This window comes from Dermacentor andersoni, chromosome 1, assembly GCF_023375885.2.
Source record: "Dermacentor andersoni chromosome 1, qqDerAnde1_hic_scaffold, whole genome shotgun sequence".
Classification (NCBI taxonomy): Eukaryota; Metazoa; Arthropoda; class Arachnida; order Ixodida; family Ixodidae; genus Dermacentor; species Dermacentor andersoni.
The window spans coordinates 205,130,132-205,155,726 of record NC_092814.1 but is presented as its reverse complement, the minus strand read 5'-3'; the positions used below and the strand labels follow the sequence as shown (position 1 = coordinate 205,155,726).

At 44.0% G+C, this 25,595-nt stretch overlaps 1 protein-coding gene and 1 pseudogene across 1 annotated transcript; one reads left to right on the top strand and one right to left on the bottom strand.

Annotated features, from left to right (window-relative positions):
• Positions 1-849: 849 nt before the first annotated feature.
• On the bottom strand, positions 850-24,081 carry LOC126546941 (nose resistant to fluoxetine protein 6-like). Its single transcript, XM_050194659.3, has 10 exons — positions 23,923-24,081; positions 22,579-22,672; positions 20,131-20,217; positions 18,006-18,171; positions 16,626-16,708; positions 16,207-16,329; positions 9,385-9,505; positions 5,894-6,083; positions 3,331-3,473; positions 850-2,712 (listed from the first exon to the last, which is right to left on the bottom strand). The coding sequence occupies exons 1-10, from the start codon at positions 24,035-24,037 to the stop codon at positions 2,461-2,463; spliced, it is 1,374 nt and encodes a 457-aa protein (XP_050050616.3). The 5' UTR covers positions 24,038-24,081; the 3' UTR covers positions 850-2,460.
• Positions 14,474-14,651, top strand: LOC140215567 (U2 spliceosomal RNA; annotated as a pseudogene).
• Positions 24,082-25,595: the final 1,514 nt, after the last annotated feature.

Below are 25,595 nucleotides of genomic sequence, written 5' to 3'. Positions count from 1 at the left end.
ATACTGCGCTCTACGATGCCTAGAGCGATAATTTGCCTTCAATGGTGGAATCTTGCATGTGCAGTTTATAGATTTGGCGAAACAAATAGAATCTCTGAACATGTTATAGCATTAACAGGCATGCTTCAACGTTTAGTAACGGAATTTCAGATCAATGTTACGCATGCAGTATGTAGACCTCTATGTTTGGTACTATTTGTTTCGTTTTTCTGTTTGTGAAGGCTTAATCTGTTTTCGTCTCTGAGTGGAATGTAGGGCGGTAGGGGTAAGGTTGATTTGTTTACTATCTTGGGCTAGTCAGCCGTAATGCAGCTAATCTTATGCAATGTCCTTTTGCTGTTAAGGCGCAATAAATGAAAGGAAATGATATATTCCCATTCGTCGACAATGACAATTATAAAACAATGACAACGACAGTATACAACACTAAAAACAGCACACGTGACCTTGCTCCACCTATAGGTTCTGCTAAGAAAGTGAACCAATTTTGCAAATGTGTTGCACTTAGAAGAACGCACATGGAACGAGATTAGGAGTAGTAGTAGCAGAGGCAAGAAGCTCGACCTAAGTAAAAGCGGACGCTCAAGTTCATTCTTTCCACATAGATTCCAGTCAGTAAGTGGAACATTTCTTCAAATGTGTTCAGCCGAATTAGCGCAACTCACGTGTAACGACATTGGGAATGAGTCTTTGCATATGTCTATGTGTTTTTATGCTTGTGTATTTGTGTGCATGTGCGTGCAACGTGTTAGCGAACCCGCGCATTGCAGAGCAAAAGTACGCCGTGGCTGCTCCGATGATATGAAAACTTGGCGCATTGCCAAGAAATAAAAAGATGCGGCAACCGAAAACAAGGAAAGAACGTTTATTCAAGGAACTCGGCTTGAGCGTATGCGCGAGGTGCGCGCCCTCCGTGACAGCACAAAAGCGAGTTTAAGCACAGCGTAATTACAAAGCAACGTTTATTATTACAAAGATATTACGTTATATTAGATACAAAGATACATTATATTACAAAGATAATCACATATCTACGCACAACTTTACACTATTCTGTTTTTGGAAGACATGGCGTCGCGCGTATATTTACGCAACATAGTTGCTAAAGAATGGTGTATACCACGTTTAATAGCTCGCCACCTTCCAGACCAGGAAACTTATGCGGAACTTGGGGCGGCGCACTTGCGCACGAGCAGCGAAATTACTTTCCCGCCATCGAAAAGTCAAGTTTTCGTGCAGGTATATTTTTTTATCACTTTTGGCAAGGTTTCGTCTTTGGCAAAGGATGTTCACGTGGCATCAAAGCTACCCCACCGGTCGCCACGGCTCTCCGAACCGCCCTGATGTGCGTCGCCGAAGATCTCGAAAGGCTCGAAAATCAAGTGAAAGGCTCGAAAATTAAGGCGTCAGTTAAATAATTGCTACCCCCCCCCCTCTTCTGGCCCCCGCTTCCATGTGAAACTTGTAGCCGATCTGTACTAACTATGCAAACCATTTCACCACGAATCGTTTCAACATGTGAATGTTATGAAGGCGTCGAGGGAGCTCCATATATAGCGTCGGAAATTTAAAAAATATATATGCTGTTTGCTTTCTGAGCCAAGGCAGCTTAACGCACAACCCATGTATTTTGTGAGCGGACGCACTTCAATATATTATATCAACAGTCATCTGAAGTTGGTGCAAAGAGGCGCCAGTACTATGACGAAACTCTTTCTCTTGCTGGGTACATGCGGTGTTGGTAATTATGCATTCTGATATGAATGATGCGACCGCTACTCTCATCTCGTGTCGTTCAGTGCAGCATGGGTAGGAGGGTGTGCGATTACTTTTCGCGGGAGCTAATACTGCACTACCACTCCCGAATAACTGTGTTCTCAGGCATTCTGGACACTGTGGCTCGACCAACAAGTTTCTCATCACGAGCTCCTCTACCACTTCTCTTGCCCCCGGCCCGTTTCCCTGTCATGTTTACTGAGCAAGCCTCATAGCCCTGATTTGTAGTGCCAAAGAAAATGAGGAGCATCAAAGAAAAAAAAATTGGGAATATTTATGGATGAGGCATTCGTAACTGACAAGAAAATTGACCCAATATAATATTAGCCTGTTTTCGCATGAAATAAGCAATGATGTCTCTCGATATGCTGCAGGTTTATGAGATCATCGACGTTGCTTGACAAAGTCACCGATGGCGCAATATTTATCGAATTGCGCTCTCTTTTACAACTCAGTTTAATAACGAGCGAACTTATAGTATAAAAAGGAAGTTACCCTTTTCCTGATGGAATGCCAGCATTATTAGTTTGAACGAACGTAATTGCATACCTATGACGAGATGGTTGTAGGCACCATTCACTAAACCTTTAGCTGCATGGCATGCAATACCTCCCCCCCTGCTCCCCCCTTCAGGTTCGGCAATTCCGAACTCTGCGATTTCCCTCAAGCCACCTCATCATCTGATTATTTCGGTCTTATAACTTTCAAATGCTCCTCATTTCTGCGGTAGATACCATCGCTCGGCATCAAAAACAAGTTGCGCCTTTTGTCTTGCGTATCTGCGTTGTCCATCTGTTTGCATTCGATACTATGGCATGGTTTTCTGCGCCCGCTGAACAAGAGCCTATCGAGGTGGCCCAGTGGTGCTTCGCATGAGATATACAGCAGGTAACCGAGGAAGTAGCTCCAGAGGAAAACGCCGAAGAACTGCGTCACCTGCGTGGAAAAAAAAATCAATGGTGCCTCTATAATATAATATAACATAGGCTGAGGGGGAAATGCACAAGTTGAAAGTAGTTGAAACCAGAACGATCAGAACGAACGCGATTTGAATGTGCGCAGTAAGGAGGAAATATATTTTTAACGCCCACATTGAAGGTACGTTAAAGGTGACGAACACAGCGTGTCATAATACAAAAGGAAGGTCTGAGAGGGTTTGGCCGCGGACTCAGCAGGGGCGAAAAGTTCGGTGTCATGCAATGAGCTACAAAGGAAAGGGATCAGCGCAGAAAAAGGAAGTTGTGCCCGAGAAAATACGGCAAGACATCATCGAGGTTAACCTCGAAAACAATACACGAACAAAAGAGTGAGTATCGGAAAGTGAAAAATAACAACCATATGTAGCAAAGATACGCAGCTAATATAGAAGTGGAAGGTTGGCACCATGGTTTGATAACTAACTCTATAAGTTCATTACCATTAGTCACGCTATCTTTCACAGTTGCACTACTCGTAAGTATTTACGTTTGTCCTTGGCAGGCAGCTTGTTGAAAACGTCTAAGGATTTTCTGAAGTCCCTGTCCCATTCTTCAAGTGCAGGTCCTCCTAACTTACCAGGCTGAAGTGGGAGAAGTATGTGCGCTCCCTGCAGAGATGATTCATGAGATCGTAGAGAGGCATGTGCACCAGGTAAACTGCAAAGGCTAACTTGCTCAATGGACCAAAACCCTTCCAGCTCAAGAAAGACTCCATTATTCCTGCAAAAGCATGTACATCATGAACTATTTAGACTGATGCAACGCTGTTACTTTCATCGCTACTTGAACTTAACCACCGCAACAGGAAATATTGATTTCAAGAAACCTTGAAATTTCTCTATCTGCTCGCTGAAACTTCTGACAAATTGTCTGTCTGTCTGTCTGTCTGTCTGTCTGTCTGTGTCTGTCTGTCTGTCTGTCTGTCTGTCTGTCTGTCTGTTTCAGCACCAGTTAAATGTGTACTTCATGGTGCACGGAGGCTACCAACCGGAAGAAACATCCGTACAGTAGTGCGAGGAAAGGTGCAATAATTTCTAGGGGTCAAGCTTATGAGAGCACGGACAAACCTTATATAGAGACAGAGATTTGCTGAAGGTATACTTCAGGAGCGTATTTTACCTGAAATGTCAAATATTGATACACAAAAGCTTTAATGCGTTATCCAACCCTACAAAAATCATTCGATCTCGTTAATCAATCAGTGATACGTGAGCACGAATGTACTCGTATGCTTAGATCCTTACTCTATAAAAATTGGGGTCTTGCCCCTTATCCTGCACTTCAACGTTTTTACCTTCTTAGTTACCTTCTTATGGATTTCATTGCCGTTGCTACTTGGGGTAGAAAATGCGATAAAAGGACTGAAGATAACTAAGCTAACGTGAAGTTTTAAAAATCATTGCTTTTTATACGTGTCTCATTCTTCCAAAATACCTCAGCAAGCACTGGACACTACGAGCTCTCTGCAGAATGAAATGTCGGGATGGTAGTCACACTTCACAAGGGACAGCAACAAGGACTGTCTCTGAATTGCAGCCCTATTTCCCTACCAGCATTCCCTGCTAAATACCAGAACACATTTTCATTTTATATACTTAGTAAAGTATTTAGAACACAAAATTTTCCTGCAAGCTCATCGTAATATTCAGAAGGACTTGTCATGCGAAACTCAATTCATTTCTTTTCATGACAGGCCTTCTTTGAGTTTTCCAAAGCCTTAACAAATTATGTGATAAATTACTCTTTCTTTAGGCCTAATAAAGTGAACCTGGATCCTGGCCTGTTTTTATGGCTTTAGTACTTCTGGGTGAAACAGTCTCAGTTCGTTGCACCAAACAACTTTATCCCACTTAGCCCTGTCAAACCTAGTGCTCCCCCATTATGTGTTTTAGACCTCCTTCTATTTCTTTTTATTATTCGTTCATTTCACGAAATTTCTTCGAACATTTACCGGTTTGTAGTTGATTGCGTCATTATTTGCGAAATTTGTTGTGATAAGGGCACTAAAACTCTGCAAGATGTCACTGACGCTGTTTCTAAGTGGTATGACACATGCTTAATCAAAGCAAAGCCATCTAAGTCGGCTTTATGCATCCAAAACTTCCTCCTCTGCAGCCCTAATAATACTGTCCTGGAAGCTCTAACTTCTTACATATACTTGGGCCTTCCTGGTTACATCGATACTTTCCTGGTCTTTACATATCTGCAACGTAGTTCACAGTGCTAACCGCATCACAGGTAATATTTGACGAAACTTCCCTTCCACTCTTACATCAATAAAGCTAACTTCGTACAGTACTTTATATGGGCTCCGCGTTCCGAAGCGCTTGCTCAGCCACTTGAACGTATTCAGGATAAAGTCGAGTGCCTCATTAAAAAAAAGAAAACATACAGCCGCATTACGTCGGTAAAACATCTTTGCAACTTCTTCCGCTTTTTGCCCTTGGTAGGCGCAGTGTTTGCTGTGTTTCAGACGGAAGGCTTTCACAATAGTTTTCTGCATGCGAATTTCATTCCCCCTTTAGCCTAGGTTTCACCCCACATTGATCATGGACACAAAGTAGGAATTTTGCAGTAGTAGTAGAGCCGGTACGGAGTTCTTTATTGCTGGACTTCAAAAAAATGTTATCACCATTCCAGAGCGACTGTCGCGATTGAAGACAGCATACACTGTGGCACGGCCATTGCCGATATAACTGCTGACTTCACATTTCCTAAAATTGCCGTTTTGCTGTGGTTTTATTGTCAGTTTTTTGTCATGTTCTTACCCACTTTCTTCTGTTTCGCCTTCTGTCTTGAGGGTAATTAGAATAAACTAAAATGAATGAATGAATGAATGAATAAATCAATAAATAGAAAAATTAATTAATTGATTGGTTAATTTGTTGGTTAATTAATTATTTAGAATGAAGGGAGCAGTAGGTCGTGAGAATACCCATTACTCTCTCTTTCACATTGCCATTATTAAAGATAAACAGTATTCTTGCCGATTCATGAAATATAAATAAAAAAGCTATGAGAATCTTCGAGTCTCAGCCATATTAAAGCAGGTCACATTACCAAGGAGGCCAGACACCACACGTCAAAAATGCTGCAGCATCCCGCAGAAAGTTGATTGAATGTTTAAAACAAGTTCTTACCTCCACGCCCTGTAGAACATGTCAAAGTAATCCAGGACAAACAGAGGGACCAGAGTATTCTATCGAAGAATGCTGTGGCCAGTTTTCCCACTTCGCTTGTAGGCTCTCTTGCGCCGTACCACGGGAACTTGATGAAGACGCACGTGATACCACAACCTATACTCATGAGCCAGCAGAGTGCGGTTGCTGCCTGCACATGGAAACAAAGACAAAACAGAATACTATAAGGCACGAACGCATAGAAAAGTGTCCAGGAATTCCAAGGAAACAAATGTGAGGCAGAAATACGAAGCAAGGCAGCGTCTCAAAGCCTCAAGGCAGAAATCTCTAATCAGCTCAATGATGCATTTGCTGGTAGCCAGAATTTTATTGCGATTTTCAATCTTAGCCACTGGTGGGCTGCTGCCTGACCCATATCGCATGGCCGGCTTAAAAAGAAAAAAATACATGGCCATCGGTTGGTTTTGAACCAGGCTCCCTTAGCCCGATGCTCTGCTCATTAGGCTACAGACTTTCTTTTCCTTTTATTGCCGGCTTTGACAATACACCAAATAAAACCATGAATACACGTATGCAGCACACTTGACTGACGTGGTCACTTATTAGACTATCGTCACCCACCTGTAGATGCCACATAACACCCTTACCAGCTTCAATCGTGCAAACCAGCGCTTCGGGACGCTTGGCACGTGAGTCGCGTCATACGCCAGCAATTTACTCATAAAAAGTTATAACGTGCAGTCTAGTGACAAAGAAAATTGATGTTTTAATGCTAAAAAAGGAGCCTAGGTGCGTTGAACCTCAATTATATATAGTACGCAGGGGGACAAAACTCACTGCGGTTGGGAGGCTGTGTTCTTTTTTTTCTTTAAGCTTTCTTTGTGCCATCCGAAGGTTCCCAAGGTCACAAAATACAACAGCTACACGTTGGCCCCGCTATAACGTCAATCACGACTATACGTACAACCAGTTACTCTACTCGCAGTTTATAAGGAAAAAAGTTTTACGCCTCACATAGGCCGCGATGCAATCACGGCGTAGTTTCTGAATCCTAATTTGTTGATGCTGAACCCTGATTGTGCAGTCCCCGCGGGATGAAAATGGTTCCAATTGCGAGGCCGTGTTTAGTGAAATGTGGCATCCGAAGGTGTACACGCTGCGGCGCATGCGCCTACTACTGCGATGAACATTCCTACACTATTTCCCCAAAACAGATTGTAAATAAAGGTGTCTTGAGCAATACGGTTTCATTGCTACATTGCTTGAATGCTAATCACATTACCATTGACAGTCGTCGGGAGATTGGTTCTATACCAGTATTTTTGTACTTACTAAAACTTTTTTCTGTGTTATTGTACAAAGTTATTTGTCTCACGCAGGAGAGCAGGCATAGAGATATAAAAAATAACGGTGTCCCTGACGGAAAAAGCACAGGTGGAGGTTTCGACTTGCAGAAAACAACGTGGTTGTATCGGAAGAACGCTGTGGGTGACGGGTGATAGAAGGGTTTAATGGCTAAGGAGCAGACGCGTGTATCTAGTACATGAACGCTATTCGCAACTCCTAGTAAATGCTCACCCCCTAACGACCGCGCCGTGAAACAGCCGATCCGGGTTCAGGTTTGAAACGAAAGAGGGTCTCCTATCATGGCACGCGCTGGACGCCTCGTAGTTCTCAAAACATCGTGATGCTGCCGGGCACAAGCCCGAAAATGAAAGAAGACGGAGGCGAAAATCCTTTTGTTATGTGCTTCTATGCGTGTTGTCGCGGTAGAAACACAGCAGCAATGTATGGTTTCGTGGTTACTAGAAAAAGGCAGACGACGCATCGAACAGCGATTTGCATAAGAAACTTCCGCATAGGGAAAAGGTGACTGATACTATACCGGTTTCTTCAAAACACTTCACTTCGGTCGACTTTATTCCCGGCGAGTAGACCATTTCGCTCTTTTTTATTTTTAAATATCTTGCTGGCGTTTCAAATCGCGGAGTGCACTTTGTTCAGGCAGGCGCTTTAGTAACTTATAGTGATATACGCTTAAGCTTCGCTTGGTTTTGCTCGTTTATAGTTTTGTTCCAAAGCATTAGTGCTGCTAGACCTTTAAGCAGCAGGAATATTCTCGTCAATGCACTGTTGTCTGCAGGCACGGTAGCAGGAATGCTATAACTGTCTCGGAAGGCCTGAAGTTGATCATGACTCATGTTATGGCGCGAAACGATATCGCTTTCGCAGCAGGCTTTATTTTGGTGGTACAAGCAGAGAGGCTGCTTCCGCATTCAACGCGATCAGTTATTAGCTCGCAAGAAATTTAGCAGCAACCGCGAACAGCGCTCGTTCAAGCTTTGGAGCGTTCGGCCCGCGCACAGCGCCGCTAGTTTCCTTTCGACAATGTGCACACAGCTAAGCTCCATTACAAGTGCGCCAATTTGTTTCCAAGTCATGCGTTTATAGTAATATAACTGATTTTGCAAAAAGAAATACGCCGCTAAATTTTCGAAACCTGTTGGAGGAAGCTCAACTTGGTCCTATTGGTTGTTATTCACTTCTCGCGTTTTACCGGGTTTGAGAATTTCTACGGGCGGCAGGTGTGTGGTGTGTTGCCAAGTTCGGGCCCTACCTCGAACACTGCGTGTCGTACAATGCGTGTCCTCGAAGTCTTGGTGTGGTAGCCATCTTTGTTTATTTGGACAGTGTTTCCAGCTCATGTAGCGGATTATGGAGTGATGTTCGGGACAGTATTGCGCAGACTGCTGGAGCACCGTAGGGATTGTTTACTGAAATTGATGCTGGCAGAAACAATACGCGTTTGTAGGTGTTTAAAATTCCGCTGGTGGTCACTTTTTCATTCGAACATTGGGTAAAACAACGTCTTTTTACTGCTGTTATTTTCTTCATCTTTTCTCTATTGCGCGTTTCCTTCCAGGACATGAGCATCGATTAGCGTAGATGCCACTGCCGCCACTGACTTTTGCACTTTCGATTAACACATTCAGACTCCCGTGTCATTTCGCAAGGTTTTAGAGAACAGTGGAATGCATGCAGTTGAGAACATTCCCTCATATGTGCCAGAAAATTGATATTCGATATCCATGGTTATCGTACAACAACAATAGCAAGCTTGGTGTTGTTTGCATGAGCTTGTTCACAAAGAAAATGTAGTCGCGTAGCTTAGTCACTGGAGCTGAATCCCCAAAATTTTCTTTCGTAAGAACATTTTGTGTTTGGCCGAGTTCATCTATAGTTAAGACGGACATTTATCAAGTTGTTCAGTGATTTACGAAGACCTGTTTTGTCGTTCAAAAGGAAACAACATATGCTGCAAATACAAAAGCGCAAATTGAAAGCTTGTTTTGATGCATTGGGTTCTTAAGCCCTGTTTAGCCTACAGATGCCACATTATTTTTAGTAGATTTTCACGGATCGCCGCCATCACGAATCTACACGAGTCATAATGTTGCGCGGGAATAGGAGGAAAAAACACGCTTCGTTACCTTTGAGAATGGAGTGCGATTGAAACTGTCCTTCAGCAACCAAGTAATGCATCCAGCGAAGAAGCATACCGCGTGGTAAAACGGCTGCACGTAGTAAAGGTTCATTATTTTTCTCGCCGTGCTGTGAAAAACAAGAAAACAGAGCCAGACGGGTCTCGGGTGAGAAAATGCAAAAAAAAAAAAGAAAATGGAAACAGTTTCTAGACACAAATATATTATACGTTTGGATGCTTCCACTGCTCGCAACCGCCCAATAGCACTTCCTTTGCACACACACTATCACATGTGCACTGCCATATTATGCTTTAGTAACGTCTGCTGTCGGGCTAGTTGGTACATGGCTTTAGAAATGGTTTTAGGCGCAAAAAATAAGACACGGACACCAGAATAAAAGGCACGGACAGGCTCACTGTGTGCCTCTCTGTGCGTAGGTCCGTGTCTTTTATTCTGAAATTGTACCTTGAACTATGTTTTTTCAATCCTTCTTTTCTTTAACAGCTTGGCTAACGTTAACTGCGACACGGTCTATACAGGGTATTTTTCTTTAGCTGCACCAAATTTTGAAACTGAGAAAAATGTAGAACACAGTAACGATATGGTTACCATTAGAATGTACGGATAGGCAGCCTCTAGATACAGAGCAATTTCCGCAATTACATGCTCAATTAGCGAAGTTACGGTAATTAACTTTCCAATTATCAACAAAAGGTGGCTACAGCAAATGAGTACTTTGGGGCCCGTCCTCGACACTACCTATCACAATGATTAAAGTTTGAATATCGGATTTCACGTGGGAGCTACGCGAACAATTAGTTCCCCTTGGCATGCTCCTTGAAACCGAAACTGGCTGGAAAAAGAGTGTATGTGTGGTCGATGTGATCCCCCCACCTTTCGTCACGTCTCCGAGGTCACCACCGGTCCGGCTCCGCGAGCAGCTTGCGTTATCTGCGTTGGCCTAGTGCTTCAATGCCGGTAGGCCGCCAAAATTACTTCATCATTCCGTTGGGCTCCTGAAACGGCCATTCGTCGATTGAAGTGGACAAGCGGCGCCCAACGGAATTGAAGCCTGCATTGAAGCGCCAGGCCCACGCCGCAGACACCAAAGAGATAACGCAAGCTGCGCGCGGGGCCGGACCGGTGGTGACCTCGGAGGCGTGACGAAAGGGGGGGGGGGGGGGGCGGTCACATCGACTACACATACGCCCTTTTTCCAGCCAGTTTCGGTTTCAAGGAGCATGCCAAGGGAACCTAATTGTTAGCGTAGCTCCCAAATAAAATCCGCTATTCAAAATTCAATCGTTGGGACAGGTAGTGTCGAGGAGGGACCCCAAAGTACCAATTAGCTACAACCACCTATTGTTGATAAATAGAAAATTAATAACCGCAACTTTGCTAATTAAGCCCGTAATTGCGGAAATTGCTCTGTATGTAGAGGCCGCCAATCCGTACACCCGAATGGTGAACATCACATTACCGTGATTTATATTTTTCTAAGTTTAAAAATTTGGTGCAACTCAAAAAAAAAACCTCTATATGCATCTATGCCACATTTATAAAATGTGGCATACACTGATTCATATTTATATGCGACGCTAACTGTTCGAAATAAAACCATTGTTGGTTGGTCAACACAATTAATTGGGCCAGTTGGTTCAGCATGGCAGGCGTGTAAATGCGTCTAAGAGACAAGGACAAAAGAAAGGACAAGAAGCACGTCGCGGATACTTTCAACTAACTTGTTTCAACATATATATATATATATATATATATATATATATATATATATATATATATATATATATATATATATATATATATAGTATCCGCTACGTGCTTCTTGTCCTTTCGTTATTGTCTCTTCGACGCATATACACGCCTGCAGCGTTCTTAGTTCGCGCTTCTTCCGCCTGTGTCCTGTTCTGTGTTTTGTGTCCTAAAACAGAGTTGCCGTAAGAAAACTAAGAATACACAACCAATGATAGCCCCAGTCACCGCACTTAATATTTTCAGTTTGTTCAGCAAAGCATTCATTCTATTCTTTCAACCTATTATGGGACGTATCAGAAACCTACTCCACCAATAATTGCAATTCCAAGAACAGTAGAGTTCACTAAGATTTTCGTCGTATATTTTGCTTGGCGAAGTGCCAGATGGCTATATCTAGGGTCAGGTTGGTTTTAAGGCCGATTCCAATACACTTCAGCGCTTCACAATTGAGGCCTACACCAGACGTGCTACAACATTTGATTGCCTACTATGCAGCGGCCAGTTACAGCGATAAGCTTTGACAGCTTGGAAAACAAATCTGCTGACGTGTTAAGTGTGACGTAGCGTTCACCCCTAATTCAAAGATTGAAACCATGATGACAAAGTGCGTCTTTATATGACTAACATGCATGTTCACGAGTGTTGCTTCGAATTACCGGTCTCAGCCGTCTTCCGAAACTGTGAGCAGAGCAGCGTTTCCGAGCACACTTAAATACTGCGCAGTGACTTCACAGCACTCATTTTTAGGCGTGATTAGGATAGAAAGTGCGGTATCATTTATTGGTCTTATCTACAACGTTTCGTGCCTCCAAATCTTGCGAATAACCTGATGTACACAGCCACCATCCGTGGAGGGGTTAATGAAGTTTTTCAAAAAATTTGCTCACGAGCGCTATCAGAACCGACTAGCTAGTGACAGACCATAATAACTGTACGGGAACGGCTGAGCACTGAGCCATCACTTAAGTGCTGGCGGCTGCTTCATGCATGACCTCCTACTCGCGGGCCTTTCACGGAAAGAACGATCACCGCAACCTTGATGTTGATGTGTCGAGATAAGTGTGTGTGTGTGCAATTACCGCCAGCAATACATTGCCGTTTGTCAACTGTAAGTACCTAATCAGAACGGTAGTTTTACTTTTTGCTTGTGGGTATGTTATTATCGGAAGGGACGAGCAAGTTTGTAATTTGTGTAGTGTAATTATTTCTTTCTTTTTGGTTTCGTTGGCTTGCATGTAGGTAATATATTGTAAAGCCTAAGTGCGTGTTTGGCACTCTGGCATAAAAAAAAATTATTAGCCATTCTACTCTGTGAAGCTGGATGACCAGCGAAGCTGTTTAGCATACGACACAGAGCTGACACAGCATTTTGAACATAGGTACCGACTCTTGTACCGTGATTTTTATATAGATTCGCATGGACGACGGGACCGTCACCACGTGAGAGCGGAACGAAAGGAGGTACGCAAGCGCTTAGAACGCCGACAAAGAAAGGGTGGTGAGAACGTAGACATGGACGCGGCTCAAAGTGTAGGATCCATCGAGGAAGGAAAAGACTGAGGAGAGGCCCTACCCCCTCCGCGCGCTAGGAGAAAAGTATGGAAGTAGTGACGTGATAGGCTGTCCTCTTTATGCCTTTTTTTTTTCTTTCTCTTGTTGTAGCGGCCATGCTTTCTGACCACAATGACGGCTTTGTTATGGTTCTGGGCAATCCCACCTGTTGTGGCAAAGGCGCCGCGTGGGCAGGTTTGCGTTAGTCTCCGTGTTTTGTTGCACTGGGTTATCTGGACCGTGCTCTTCCGTATGTTGCTGTGGGAAGGTGGAACTAAAGCTCGTGAAATGAACGCGCATGCAACGCTGTACGCAATGTACCGCGTCATGGCAATGACCACGCACGAAGGAATATCCGCGGGAAATATTGCCCTCTTCGGCGGAATCATGCTAATGTACCATGGCAGGCCGAAATCCATGCGTTTCAGAATCTGTACAATGAACGCCTTGCAGGTCAGTCATTCCTGCTTTTCACAGCGCATGGTGAAGTTGCGGCACGTAGAACGTACGTTATGAAAGAATGCATAGTCCTGGGTTTAGAACTTTCGTGTTCAGTAACAACTTGCTTTTGTACATATTAAAACATATGTTGCTCAACTGTTGCTTCTTTCTCGCAGTACTCGCGATAGCACGAAGTCTTTTAAGCAACGCGCGCTCGAGGTTCATATATACCTGCACAGGCGTGCCACAATGCACCTGCTGATAGAGCGCTAGGCAGAATATGTGCGTTTTGGTGGCCTAGGCACTGTACACCGGCCAGTCGACGCTTCATCTGGGAAGATGGGAAAGAAGTGGCTACTTTGACTTATTAAGGAATTAATCCTCCTTACCGCAGGCGTATCTCATCTGTGTGCGCGTAAAGCGCAGTGAAGTGAAGGTTAGCGCGGATGTGCTGCAAGAGTGAGCAAGGCTCCACAGAACGTACGCCTGCGAATGCATCGAACGGCTGTTTCATGGTCGCACGTAGGCTGGTTCTACGCGCGTACTGCTCTGCACCGTGCGCCGGCTATCACAAAATTTTGATTCCGTGAAGCTTCACTTATCGTGGGAAGAAGGCACCTCAGGCCGCAGTCAATGGATCTAAACTCGGAGTCAGAAATGACGTTCTGCCTCCTCGCCGGCGCGCTGTCGTAGTGATGCGCGGCCACGCGAAATTTGTTCAATAAAGCACGACGATTCCTCAAGCCACCGCGAGAATATGAGTTTGTGCTCATAAACTCCAAATGGATACGTGTCTCCGGTGCATTCTTGCAGTGGATTGAGAATGCGCACATTTTTTTTTTTTTTTTGTATCGCCAGACGTCTAGCTCGCAATTCCGACTGAGAGCCCTAGGAAGTCCAAGCAGAGAAAAGCAAGTAGAAGGCAGCGATCACGGTGACCTTTTTTAAAAAAACACGCAGGAACTGGGCAGCGGCCCGTATCTGCGATTGATGAGAACAGTTCAGTTGACTGGCCTGATAGAGCATGTTTATTTTCGTAAAAGCCGGTAAAAGTAGTCGATTCAACCTCACGGCCCAATTTTCAAAGTTCATTATGAACTTCTTTCAGCATGACTTCAGCAACGGTAATGCGATGAGACATCGCGATTAGATCCTTTTTGGTTAGTATTGCTGCGGAGGGTGCGTCCGAGCAGCCCGGTTGCGCGCTGTTCGGCGTGGTTTTGTGAGAAATGTAAACAGGAGAGGAGAACTGGACCGACATGATGGCTGAGTTGGGCCAACTTCCGGCTTCACTTAGCTTCTTAAAGAGTGACGTCAGGGCCCCTCCTCAATTTTTCTTCCTCCATGGTAGGATCTGTTCTTATCAGCTGAATATCTGATACAGATTGTATTTGGACCCAAGATATTAAAGTTGTTCTTGCAAGTTGGTGGAGTGCTTGAAGCCTGCTTCACCTCCGCCTCAGATCGGCCCGGTATGGCACTATCTTCAGAATTATAGCCCAGGGTTTTTGGTTTACAGACATCGATCCGCTGAAAATGAGCCATAAACAGCTTCGCTGTAAAACGCTGAAGAAGGTCGTCGAGAAGCAGGTTTGCCAGGGCGTACATGATAATTCGATGGCTACTAAGGTCACGTGAATGATTGCGAGTATGAAAGAGCAGCGGAAGTTGCTGCCGAGATGGCCAGGAGCAAAGAGACAGCAGCTGCCGCTAAGAAGCTATGGCAGTCGTGCATGAAGCTCAGCGCCAGATTCAAAGTTCGCAAAGCGGAATCATGCCCGACGGCAATAATAAGCCTATTGCATGAAGAAGAGACAAGCTGGAGGGTAAGATGCGAAACAACCAGCCACCGGAATACGACAAAAATAATGAATGAATGAATGAATGAATGAATGAAGGAATGAATGAATGAATGAAATAACTTACGAAGCGACTAATCGCAATGACTGGCTGTTATCGAACTGTCTGTCGTCGTTGTGACTCCATAGGGATATCGATGCCGCACAGTTATGGTTCACGGGTGATGCTGCAAGCATATCCCGTCTAACAGACGCCATTGTATATATAAACTGGCCGCCTCAAGCTACATTAGTAGGCTACAAAGTTTCAACGGTTTCAAGGAGTGCTGCATTCGCACACTCATGGATTCCAGAACACCTCCTGCCTCTGAATCTCGGTTCACAAATTTCATGAGCGTCATACATGTATGTACTTGCTAGGCTGGGCGGAATTCTCAGAATCAAAATTTAGCTACAGCGCTATCACACGTACGTAAGATGGCGACTAACGGAAGAGAGAATTTCCCTGCAGAACTGCATCTGCAACTATTATCAAAAAGACCATGTATACACTTCCTATGCGGTCCTTTAGAAGCTTTATAACATTTGGATTGAATAAATTCGTACCAGCTCATGCTTAGCGTACGACTAATAAGGCACACCATGCGGGCTGACGGACAGCCGTCTTATGCAATCTCTTGCAAGTAAGCCGGACGCTGTTCAATAGTCAACGAACTAATATGTAACCTGCTTCGAATCCGTAATATGACAATCATCGTGTTAAGAAAATAATGCTCATGTCAGTGCCATTTCAAAACCTGTGGTTGCTACATTTCACGCGTATTAGTCCTGACTGTTTAGCCACTGTTAGGCGCATGTTAGGTGACTGTTGGTCGTGACAGAGATCCTGGAAGCGCCTTTGATTCTCCATGATCTGATAACCTTTCTGAGAAATCATACAAGTAGAAAACGTAGACTAGAGAGCCTTATCGAATTAGACAAGCCTTCGTTGAGTGCATCGATGGCGAAAAAATGCGGCAATGACGCGAAAAATATTTTTTACAATTATTATATATTATTATACAATATATTGTTTAATAAAACACAATTATTATATATATGGAACGAATCAGCGTTGTTTAAACATATATGCCGTCTGGCGAAATATATGTCCAATTTACACCACTTCACAGATCTAAATAATTTCAACATTTCCTCTATAGCTTTTCTGCCCCGTTACGATCCCTCTGCCCAAAATCTTCGGTCATTCCTTTTAAAACTTTACCTGAAGTCCTCAGTCATTGCGATGATAAACGGAGTCAGCTCCGTCTTGTGAATTTGCAGTGCGGAGACGACACAGCTCAGAACTGACAGCACAAGAAATGCCACGCCACACCACAATTTGGACCTGCGTTCGGAAAAAGCAGATCAAAGTCACTGCTAAACCCTTCAAGTGGCGTACGCAACAATGTGCTTGCGATGGGCCGTGTTTCCAGAAAATGATTGGCGCAGAGAAACAGGGAAGGAGCGAATGATTCAAGAAAGGTCAGATAGCTCGGCTAGAGCCATATTCCTCTAGCTGACAACAAGGCACTAGGGTAAAGAAAAATTGGCAGAAAGAGGGATAGGGCTGTGAGCAAAGGTCAAACAATGGATAGGCATTGAAGGAAGTAACTCATACCCATATTGCCACTCAATGCTTACCATCTGAGCATTAGGATGACGGTTAGTGACACCAGGAAAAGCTGGAAGTCCGTAGAAACGTACCATAGGTGAATCAATCCTATCTGTTTCGGGACAGAAAAAAAGGGGAAACGAAAAGAGGCGAGGAGAGGGAGGTAAGTTACACACTGTTGCACTTCGAATGCAACTGGAGATGTGTTGGGCTGACATTTGGTGGCACAAAAGTTACAAACAAACCATCAGTGAATAACTGCAGAAGACACTGCGCTTAGGTCAGACTTCCTGGGCACCCATATTACGATGACCATTGCATGCTGACGAATTCTTACCGTAACAATTTAAAAAAGCGCATTTGCACCTTTTGAAAATTATTTTTGTGCGATTTTGGTGTTATCTGCCATGGCGGCCAGCGTTGCTGAGCACAAAGTCGCGGATTTGATACCATGCACCGCCGGCCGCATTGAGATGGCGGTGGAATGCAAAGACGCCCGTGTTCTGGGTACTTTGTGTGCATCTTAAAGAACTTCCAGTAATCTAAATATAATACGCAGCCGTCCACTATTTCGCCCCTCATAATTCATTGCGCAGTTTGGACAGCTTAAGCCACAATTCAGTTATTTTCATGTGTTTTCTTTACATAACATGACATGAGGTTGATGGGAAACAAGGAAAATTGCGGAACCTCTCAGAAGATTTTGCGGTTAATATGAATCTGCCACGATTGCGCTGGGAGGGAATAAACGAGTAAACGCCCTTTTCTGTCATGCGCGAGGCACGGCGCTGAGGGGACGGAGGAGGGGGGGGGGGGGGGGGGGGGGGGGCGTGCTTTTACGGCGGCTGCTGCTTACGGCGCGGCCGTGCGGGTGCCGTATCTTGAACGCGATCTACGACGTGGCCAAACTGCGCGCCCGCGCGGGCCTCATATTCAAAGCGATCTGCGATGTTTGCAGAGTGCGCGTAGTGCCGGTAGCGTCGTATGCGCTGTGATTTCGACGTTTCGTTCGGGTTGAAACTAGAGATGCATAAAGGTCAATTCGCTCGTTGCTGCTGCTGCCGCGATTCCTCACTCCAGCGTTTTGACAGCGAGTGTTAACGGTCATCGAGTGTGATGTGTTCATGTTTGCCTGTGCACGCTGACAACATGCTTGTTAATTCAATTAGTAAGCGAATGCCGATAAAGCTACTATCCTTACTTTGTATAGATATCTACTAATTTGCTATCGCAATCGATGCTTTGCCTTTCGGGCAAAACTGTGACTTTTTTTTTAACTCTAACTTGGTCCGCTACACGGAGAAACATTTTGCGGCCACGTCACTTCCACGCATAGCATTTTCTTCCAGGCGTGTCTGGGTGTTCATAGATCCAAGGGATGATAGCCATTGCAGTGAGTGGCTTCTTACCGATCGTATCTCGTGCTTGAAATTGTACACCTGAAGCAGAAAATGTGTCCAGTGAGTGTCAATCATCGTCTGGATATCTCGGTAGTACTCATTCGTGTTAGGGCCTTGCACGGCTAGCGGTAGAAGCTGCATGGACGCTATAAGAAATACCACAGGAAATACAACCCTGAAAAGAAAAGAAGAGAGAGGAAGATTAAGCAATGTAGAATGCATGCACTTTTTGAACACATCATCTCTGGGTATGTTCGAGTGCTCAAATTTCCGAATCGAATCGAATAAGAATATTCGAGAAAAATTACCTTCAAATATCTAATGGGCTATCGAATATTCTCTCACTTTTAAACATAGCGAAATACAAAGTGTGCGTGGAGCCTCTTGGGTAAAAATAATAAGAACAAAGATAGAGTTATTTAGGTATTTTCTAAAAGTATGCAATACCGTTTGCAACTTAACGCCCAGTCACCTAAGAAGCCTGCAAATGAGAACAACTGATTGCAGCTGTCAGGAGCGCAGTATCATTGGCAGTATTGAAACAAGGGAGGAGTCCCTTACCGATGCACGTAGATTGCTGCGTTTGTTCAGCGAAAGAAGGCCGATGCCGCAACTCCTCACATTGTTCTCAATGTATGCAAACAGAGTAAAACTGGTAATATTATAAATAGCAGAAGAAGAAGAATAACTTGCTTTGCGTAAATCGTGCCAACAAATTTGTATATAGGTTACCCGAAATTGGGACATGCGTCCCCGTTCAATTATTTCGAATATTTCAGCTGAAGTCATTGCGCTGAACGTTCGTTCAGAAAATGATGCGCAGCACAACAAACATGGCTCTCCTACAGGGTAATCATTCGGGACAGTCATCACTTGTATCAGCACCTCTCCTTCGAGAGTACTATGTTTTGTTCACAATTCATTGCCAATGCCATCGAATCAGCACACATCACTCACGTGAGTGTTTCTTTCGAATGACCTTAGTATCGCTGTCACGCCGATCACTATCATGAGTGACAGGCATTCCTAGGCGCCAAAGCAAACGTCCTCATTGAAACGGTTTGTTGTAAATGCAGATTGGCTACCCGATATATAAAGCAGCTTCAATGGTTTTTCTAAAGAATTGGTACATCCCTCTCAGATCGCTGAAGATGCATTATTTGTGGTACGTTTCTACAGTTTTTTTCCTGTTTAATACAGGTAAGTAATGTTTTCAGCTGTGCCAAGTAAATTTTGGGCACTACACTGCAAACATTCTTCTTAAATATGCGGAATTGGTATAATATGTAACAATAAGCATACGGGAGTTTCTCCATTCGGTTGCTTGTAAACGTACTCAACGTTGAAGGAAACTTGAGAAATGAGGAATGCTTTTGTCAGTGAAGACACACTTATTGTAATTACGGTAGACTGTCATGGTATTGTAGTAACTTAGAAGCATTGCTTTTTGAAGCAGGTTAAGAAACATCTATTTTCTAGTACAATTACCAATACACTGAAATGTTCGTTTTGAAAATAATTTGCTGTCTCTTTTGTAGCAACGTTGTTTCGACAACAGCAAGTTTTTCGAGGAATAATATTTTGTTACAATACATGCGTATTAAAAGTATTAAATATTATTCAACTGCAGTTATTTGAAATGTGATGTATATCCTTCTATTCTGGCGCTTGGAAGGGCGGACGCATGGGATGTTGTCTGGTCTATGAATTTCTAATTACAGCATTACCTCATAAACCAAGTTCTGTGTAGATTATGCCGACAGTTTGGCTGGTGCTTGGCTATAAGTCCTTGTTCCTAATTTTGTTATGACCGCTTATATCAAAGCCAGAATGAACCTTGAGAACTTTCTTTGGCTTTCTTAAAATATGAAATAGTACGCCTGCTATCCTGGAAAGGAGGAAAACATATTTTTCAAGGCATTAAGCACAGAAAACAAAGAAGAGGATGCACACACACACGACCGCGAGCATGCTCCCACGGGACAGGTCATCTGAATGCCTTAAATCGTTCGTTGTTTTGATAAATAGCATCAAACAGGATAGAGCTTGGACCCTTCTGGTCATGTTACACAGCGGACAAGGCTGTTGGTGCTTTGATGCAGCGGAAGAAGCACGACGGGCGCTTTGCACGTACCGGATATATCGACGTACGGTTGCAATGGGTGCGATGAACATGGCGTGTCTTTTCTGATTGAAGACGGCGTTGGTCAGAAGAAACCCGCTGAAATTGTGTAAAAAGACGACGTAAAATTCCCGTATAGGTGGTGATTCGGCAGCAGGAGCTACTTGGAAAGTTGCTCGTTAAAGCAAATATTGTGCTTCGAGTTTCCAGCTTCGACTATTGTACTATCGAGTATTCGGCTGAAAGAACAATTACGTATTTAGCGGTCTGAGTAGCAAAAATGCTGATTTTTAGTTTCACTCGATTTTGCTTTAACTTGAGCGGATCATTTACTAATGCTACTGTAAGTTTGTTCAAGTGGCGTTACTGAGAATTGACGAGCACACATGACTGTGGCGTTTTTGGTTGCGAGGGCACGATGCGACTATACCTTCGCTTAAGCAAGCGAAGATTAGAGCTCTATATCACGCACAGTCTAAACGAGCGCGCTGGACATTGGTTCACCCGACCGGCGGGTTTCCTGCTTAAGGCCGATCCACACGACGGACCAAGTCTGCGGGCCGATCGGTCACGTGATGTGACGTCACGGCCCGCCGCGGTCCGGTCCGGCGCAGAGCACATCCACACGGCGGACCGCCATAGCAGACGGCAGAGCAGACCAACCAGCTACACTCTCGGCCAGAGTGTTATCATAATCATTCCGGCTCGAGTCCCACAAAGTCGGGAACTGCTCAACGAGGGATACAAAATAAAAAACCTCCTCGTCACTCCAAGAGGACACGGAGTTTAAAAAATATATCTGCTGCACGCACGTGTAGGCGGAACGGCTGACATGAAACGACTGGCTTGACTGGCTTTTGCTGAGCCGAAAACTACATTGGATTTGGCTGAAGACACTCTGTTGCCGGACAACATTCGTTGGCTACGCCAAAATCGCTGCGGTTTGCTTGCGGTCCGCCGCCAAAACTGAAGCGGGAAAAGCCTCGGCGATTTGTTGGACCGCGAGGGCCGCGGTCTTGCGCGGGCCAACGGCGGTACGCACGAACTGGTGACGTCCTATCACTTGATGCCCGGACCGCGGTCCAAAAGAGCAATTTGGTCCGTCGTGTGGATCGGCCTTTAGCTGCCTGAGGCTGCGTGGCTGCGTGAGTCATTATCACGGTCACTGCACCGTCATCGGCTTAGTGGACAGGTTCATTCGTTCTTTTTCCCGAGCACAAATCAGGCAACCAAAACTTAAATCTCTATAGACCCTATGACTTTTTCATTCTTTTCGTGCATGCATTCCATCAAGCTGAGCATCGCGCCGCATAGTGGGCCTGGAAACAATGTTCACAAACGCGTTCCGACTCGTCGCTCCTTCTTTTGGCCAGAGACACTTCAAGAACGAACGAGTCACCGTGTTTGAACAATGTTCTCGGCGATTTCTTTCTTCCGGTGAGAAGCGCTCGCTTGAGGACGACGGCTCAACACGATTGCGCTTGAGCGGATGCTCAAGCCACCTTATTATGAAATTACGTTGTGGAGTCGCTGACAAAACTCACTTAAGTGCGCGCTGAGCAAGTCACTGGAGCAGGCGCGCTATGTATACACTGCACACACTGTTAAACATTTTTAAAAGAAAACAGAAAAAGTATGATAATTTTCGTAACGTATAATTTTGTACTTCTGTTTTCTGTAGGCTTGTGTTTATGTGGTTTTAACAAAATAATTCGTTTGTTTTTGTTCGGGAATTTTACAGAACACATTTTTTTTCCATTGTTTGTTCCAATGGGCGAGCAAGTTTCACTCCCCTCATGACTGCAGCTTACGTAACACGAAAGAGTGAACTGTTCGGATGCGGTTGTAGCACATATCATACAGGTACAGATAAGCACGCTACATGGAACATATGAGATGTGACCACCTCTGATGAAATATCTGGCGCCAAGACCCCCGGCACCATGCGACACATCGAAGTGTCTACACTACGAGTTTATATAGCTACGATCTGAACGGCACCACTCACCCTGATGGCAGCTGTATCTCATTAAGAAATTAAGACCAATTGGCTCGGAGAATGCGAGATATGTCTGCCTATACTTGCGTGGCATGTGAAGGTGCACACAAATAAGAGATAAGAGGCCAACAAATCTCATTTCACTCACAGCGTTAATGGCTAAATTCGTCACTTCACCATATGGGGATCAATTCTGTTAAAGCCAAGAAAAAGTCCATTTTGGACCATAAACAGAAAAAGTAATTTTTTAAATGAGATAATCTCTGTTTCTTCCGATCAAATAATTTTTTTGTAATAACAATATAAATTTTCCGTTCTTTTCTTTGTTTTCTCAGAATAACTCTTTATAGTGTACCACATATTTAGGGACATTTCAGTAAAGTCGAAGTGGAGCGACGAGTCAAGGTTCGATTTATATTACAGAGATTACTATCGAGCTTACTTGAACAGGAACGACATACCTGATAAACATAAATGTGTCTACGGACAGGAAGCCAGCTGGTAAAATTGTAGAAGCCCAATTGTCGAAAAAGAAGAGCATATTTAGCCTTCCCGCTGGAAAATGATGCATAAGTTGTGGTCAGAACATCTACACTCACGATTATCAGGCATGAATAGGCACATATTCGGCTTAAACTGGGAATACGTGAGACGGCACTTGATGGAACTTTATGAATCGGTACGCGCAATTTATTAAATCATCGTTCTCATCAGATATACCTGTACGCCCGCAAGAAGCACGTCGGAAGCTGACAGCCCATGTGGAAAGAAGTTCAGATTCCTTGATGAAATAATGTTACGCTGAAAGGAACGCCTCGCAATGTTGACTGGGCTGCGGTTTTACTTGGCAGAGTATCAAGGGCGACGTAAGCTCCAGCAGCAAATGAATGCGTAAAAGCGGAAGTCGGTGTTCATTATAGAGCAAGTCTCTCTTGTTATGGACTTTGTGGTGAAAGGAAATACAGGACAGATACTGGTTTCTGCAGAGTCGGAACATGTAAAACTTTTTACATTATTTATGTTTACTAAATCTATCCCTAGGAGTGTTCGCCAGCGCTTCTAAGGTGTCATGGCGGGCGGATGTAGAGCATCCTTTTTCGCCAGACGGCGTCACGTAACAAGCGAAGTTTGGAGAGCACGCACGTAGCCAATAGACCCTCTTATGCTACGTAATGGCATCAAGGCTGCCAGATTCGAGACCTTCGCTATGAACGAACAAATTAAGCAGGAAAACCGAGGGGCTCGTTTTTTGTTAATCATCACCATTGACCAAGCAATGAAGCCAAAGAAAGGGCGGGTGAAATCAGCTGTGGTTGTAATGGAAGTATAGAAAATAATGAAGAAATAAGAAATGAAAGTGGACAAAAAGATAACTTGCTGCCTGTGGGAGCCGAGCCCACAACCATATATTCGCACTTAATAGGAGGATTGCTAAGCAGTGGCTCAGAAAAGCAGGCGCATCGAAGACCGGTCCGTGCGATTGCCTCGATGATGGCATTTTATCTGCTGGCTTGTAGTACATATAATTCTCATTAATCACAATGACGCCATTTTCTGTTGGTCGCTTCCACTTTGACGATATCAGCAGCAACATCTGTAGGTTAACGACGTCAAACCTGTTTCGTTTCCTTTTGGTTGACAATCGGTATGTTAATCTTTACACATCAACAATCTTTAAACACTTTTCGCTTAGCAGTCCTGAAATGAACATAAACCGTTTACGAGTTTTAGAAAGGTAGCCGAGGCAGAATTGTAGAATATATAGTTTTCTTGGACTGATGCTTAGAATGTGAAAGAATACCCACCTAGAACGTCTGTCATGCCTCCGTAAACGTGGCCGAGAATAATCCATGCAATGCTTAGGAAACGCACTCCGTTCATGAAAGTAAAACACGCATCGCTTGAACTTTTTTCATCCATGGTGACTACATGTTTCGTATTCTTCAGCACGGAAAACGAGGTGAGAAGACGGGTGAGCTGTCCTGCAAAGAAAACATTTATTGAAGGCAAAGAAACTGGCAGTCTCATGACTACTACCATTTCAAACATAAAGAATCTTGCGAACACTTTCAGTGAATAGCATTCCACGAGAATCAAAATATATATAAAGTGCCTTTTTCGGTTTCACTTAAGTTAAGAAACTTGAATAACACTAAACATAAATCCAAGAGCACGGAAATTGAATGGTCTTGAGGTCTGTGCCTTACAACACGTGCTCCGTCATATCTTCAAAGTTAAAATAACTGTTATTTTAATAAAAACGCTAAGCTACCTACACAGAATTTGCTTGCACAAGTGGTTTATGTGCTTTGGCGGGAACAACTTTCGCGAAAAATTAGTCACTAAACACACAATTGAGAAAACTTCTTAATTTTTGCTATCACGATTATGCTATATCTTATATTTGAAATATATATGACAATCGTGTATGAAGAATACGTCACTTGTTTAATTCTCATGAAGAGCTTCAGTTTCGAGATACTCACCATCAAATCTTACAATAACGCAGTTAATATGGCATTCGCCAAGCCTACGTCAAGCCCCACTGAGACAGAGCTTACTGCGTGTGACACATCGTTTGCAAGCTGAGCGAAGCTCAGAGCGGATACACTCTTGCTCTCGGCTGCCGAAAACAAGCAACGACTGACTTTTTGCATTTCCCACATGTTGGCGTTCCCGCACGGCTTCACGTCGTGCCGATAGACATGCCATTGAATGCGAAATTAGCTGAATTAGCGTTGAATTTGATGTTGGATATCTGTGAACACAAGCGTTCCAGGGGAACCAATATGTTGTCTTCAAGTGCGCTTGTCTTAATGTTTCAAATATAAACATATATTAAAACCGTCATAGGAAACAGTTAATGTGGATGTTCTCTGGTAATAATCCGTTTCACGACTCCAATTTCTTACAGAAAGTGTAACGGCCAAAGCGCATAAACTGTCGGTGCGAGAAGATTTTGCGTTGGTAGTATAGCGCGGTTTTAATTAAAATTGCGGTTAGTTTAACTCTGAGGACCCTGTATACCGAACAGAACATTTGCTTTGCATTTCGATGAACCAGCAAATTGACCGCAAGCTGGAGGTTGTCGTGTGGCTTCTGCGACTGCATAGGGCCTATGAACGTCTCGTTTTACGGCGTATTAGAAACAGGACGTATTATAACAGCTCCGACTGCCACGCATGAGATGCTGCTGAGGACGTCCTTCTTGTGGACTGCATGGTACTTGACCTGCCGCGATACAACTTGCTTGAGAGGCTTAACCACATAGACCGCCATACCTCTATATCTACAATACTTGGGCCACAGAAGAAAATGCGTAATGGTAATGCGCAAATAATAATAATAATAATAATAATAACGTCGCACATAGGTAAACCCATGCGTGCTTTTCGCATGTACTGCTGGGAATTTAGGCAAACTTCTTGTGCACAATGCGCACAGCGTGTCTTCGAAGTTACCTTCGTTTGCATTCCGT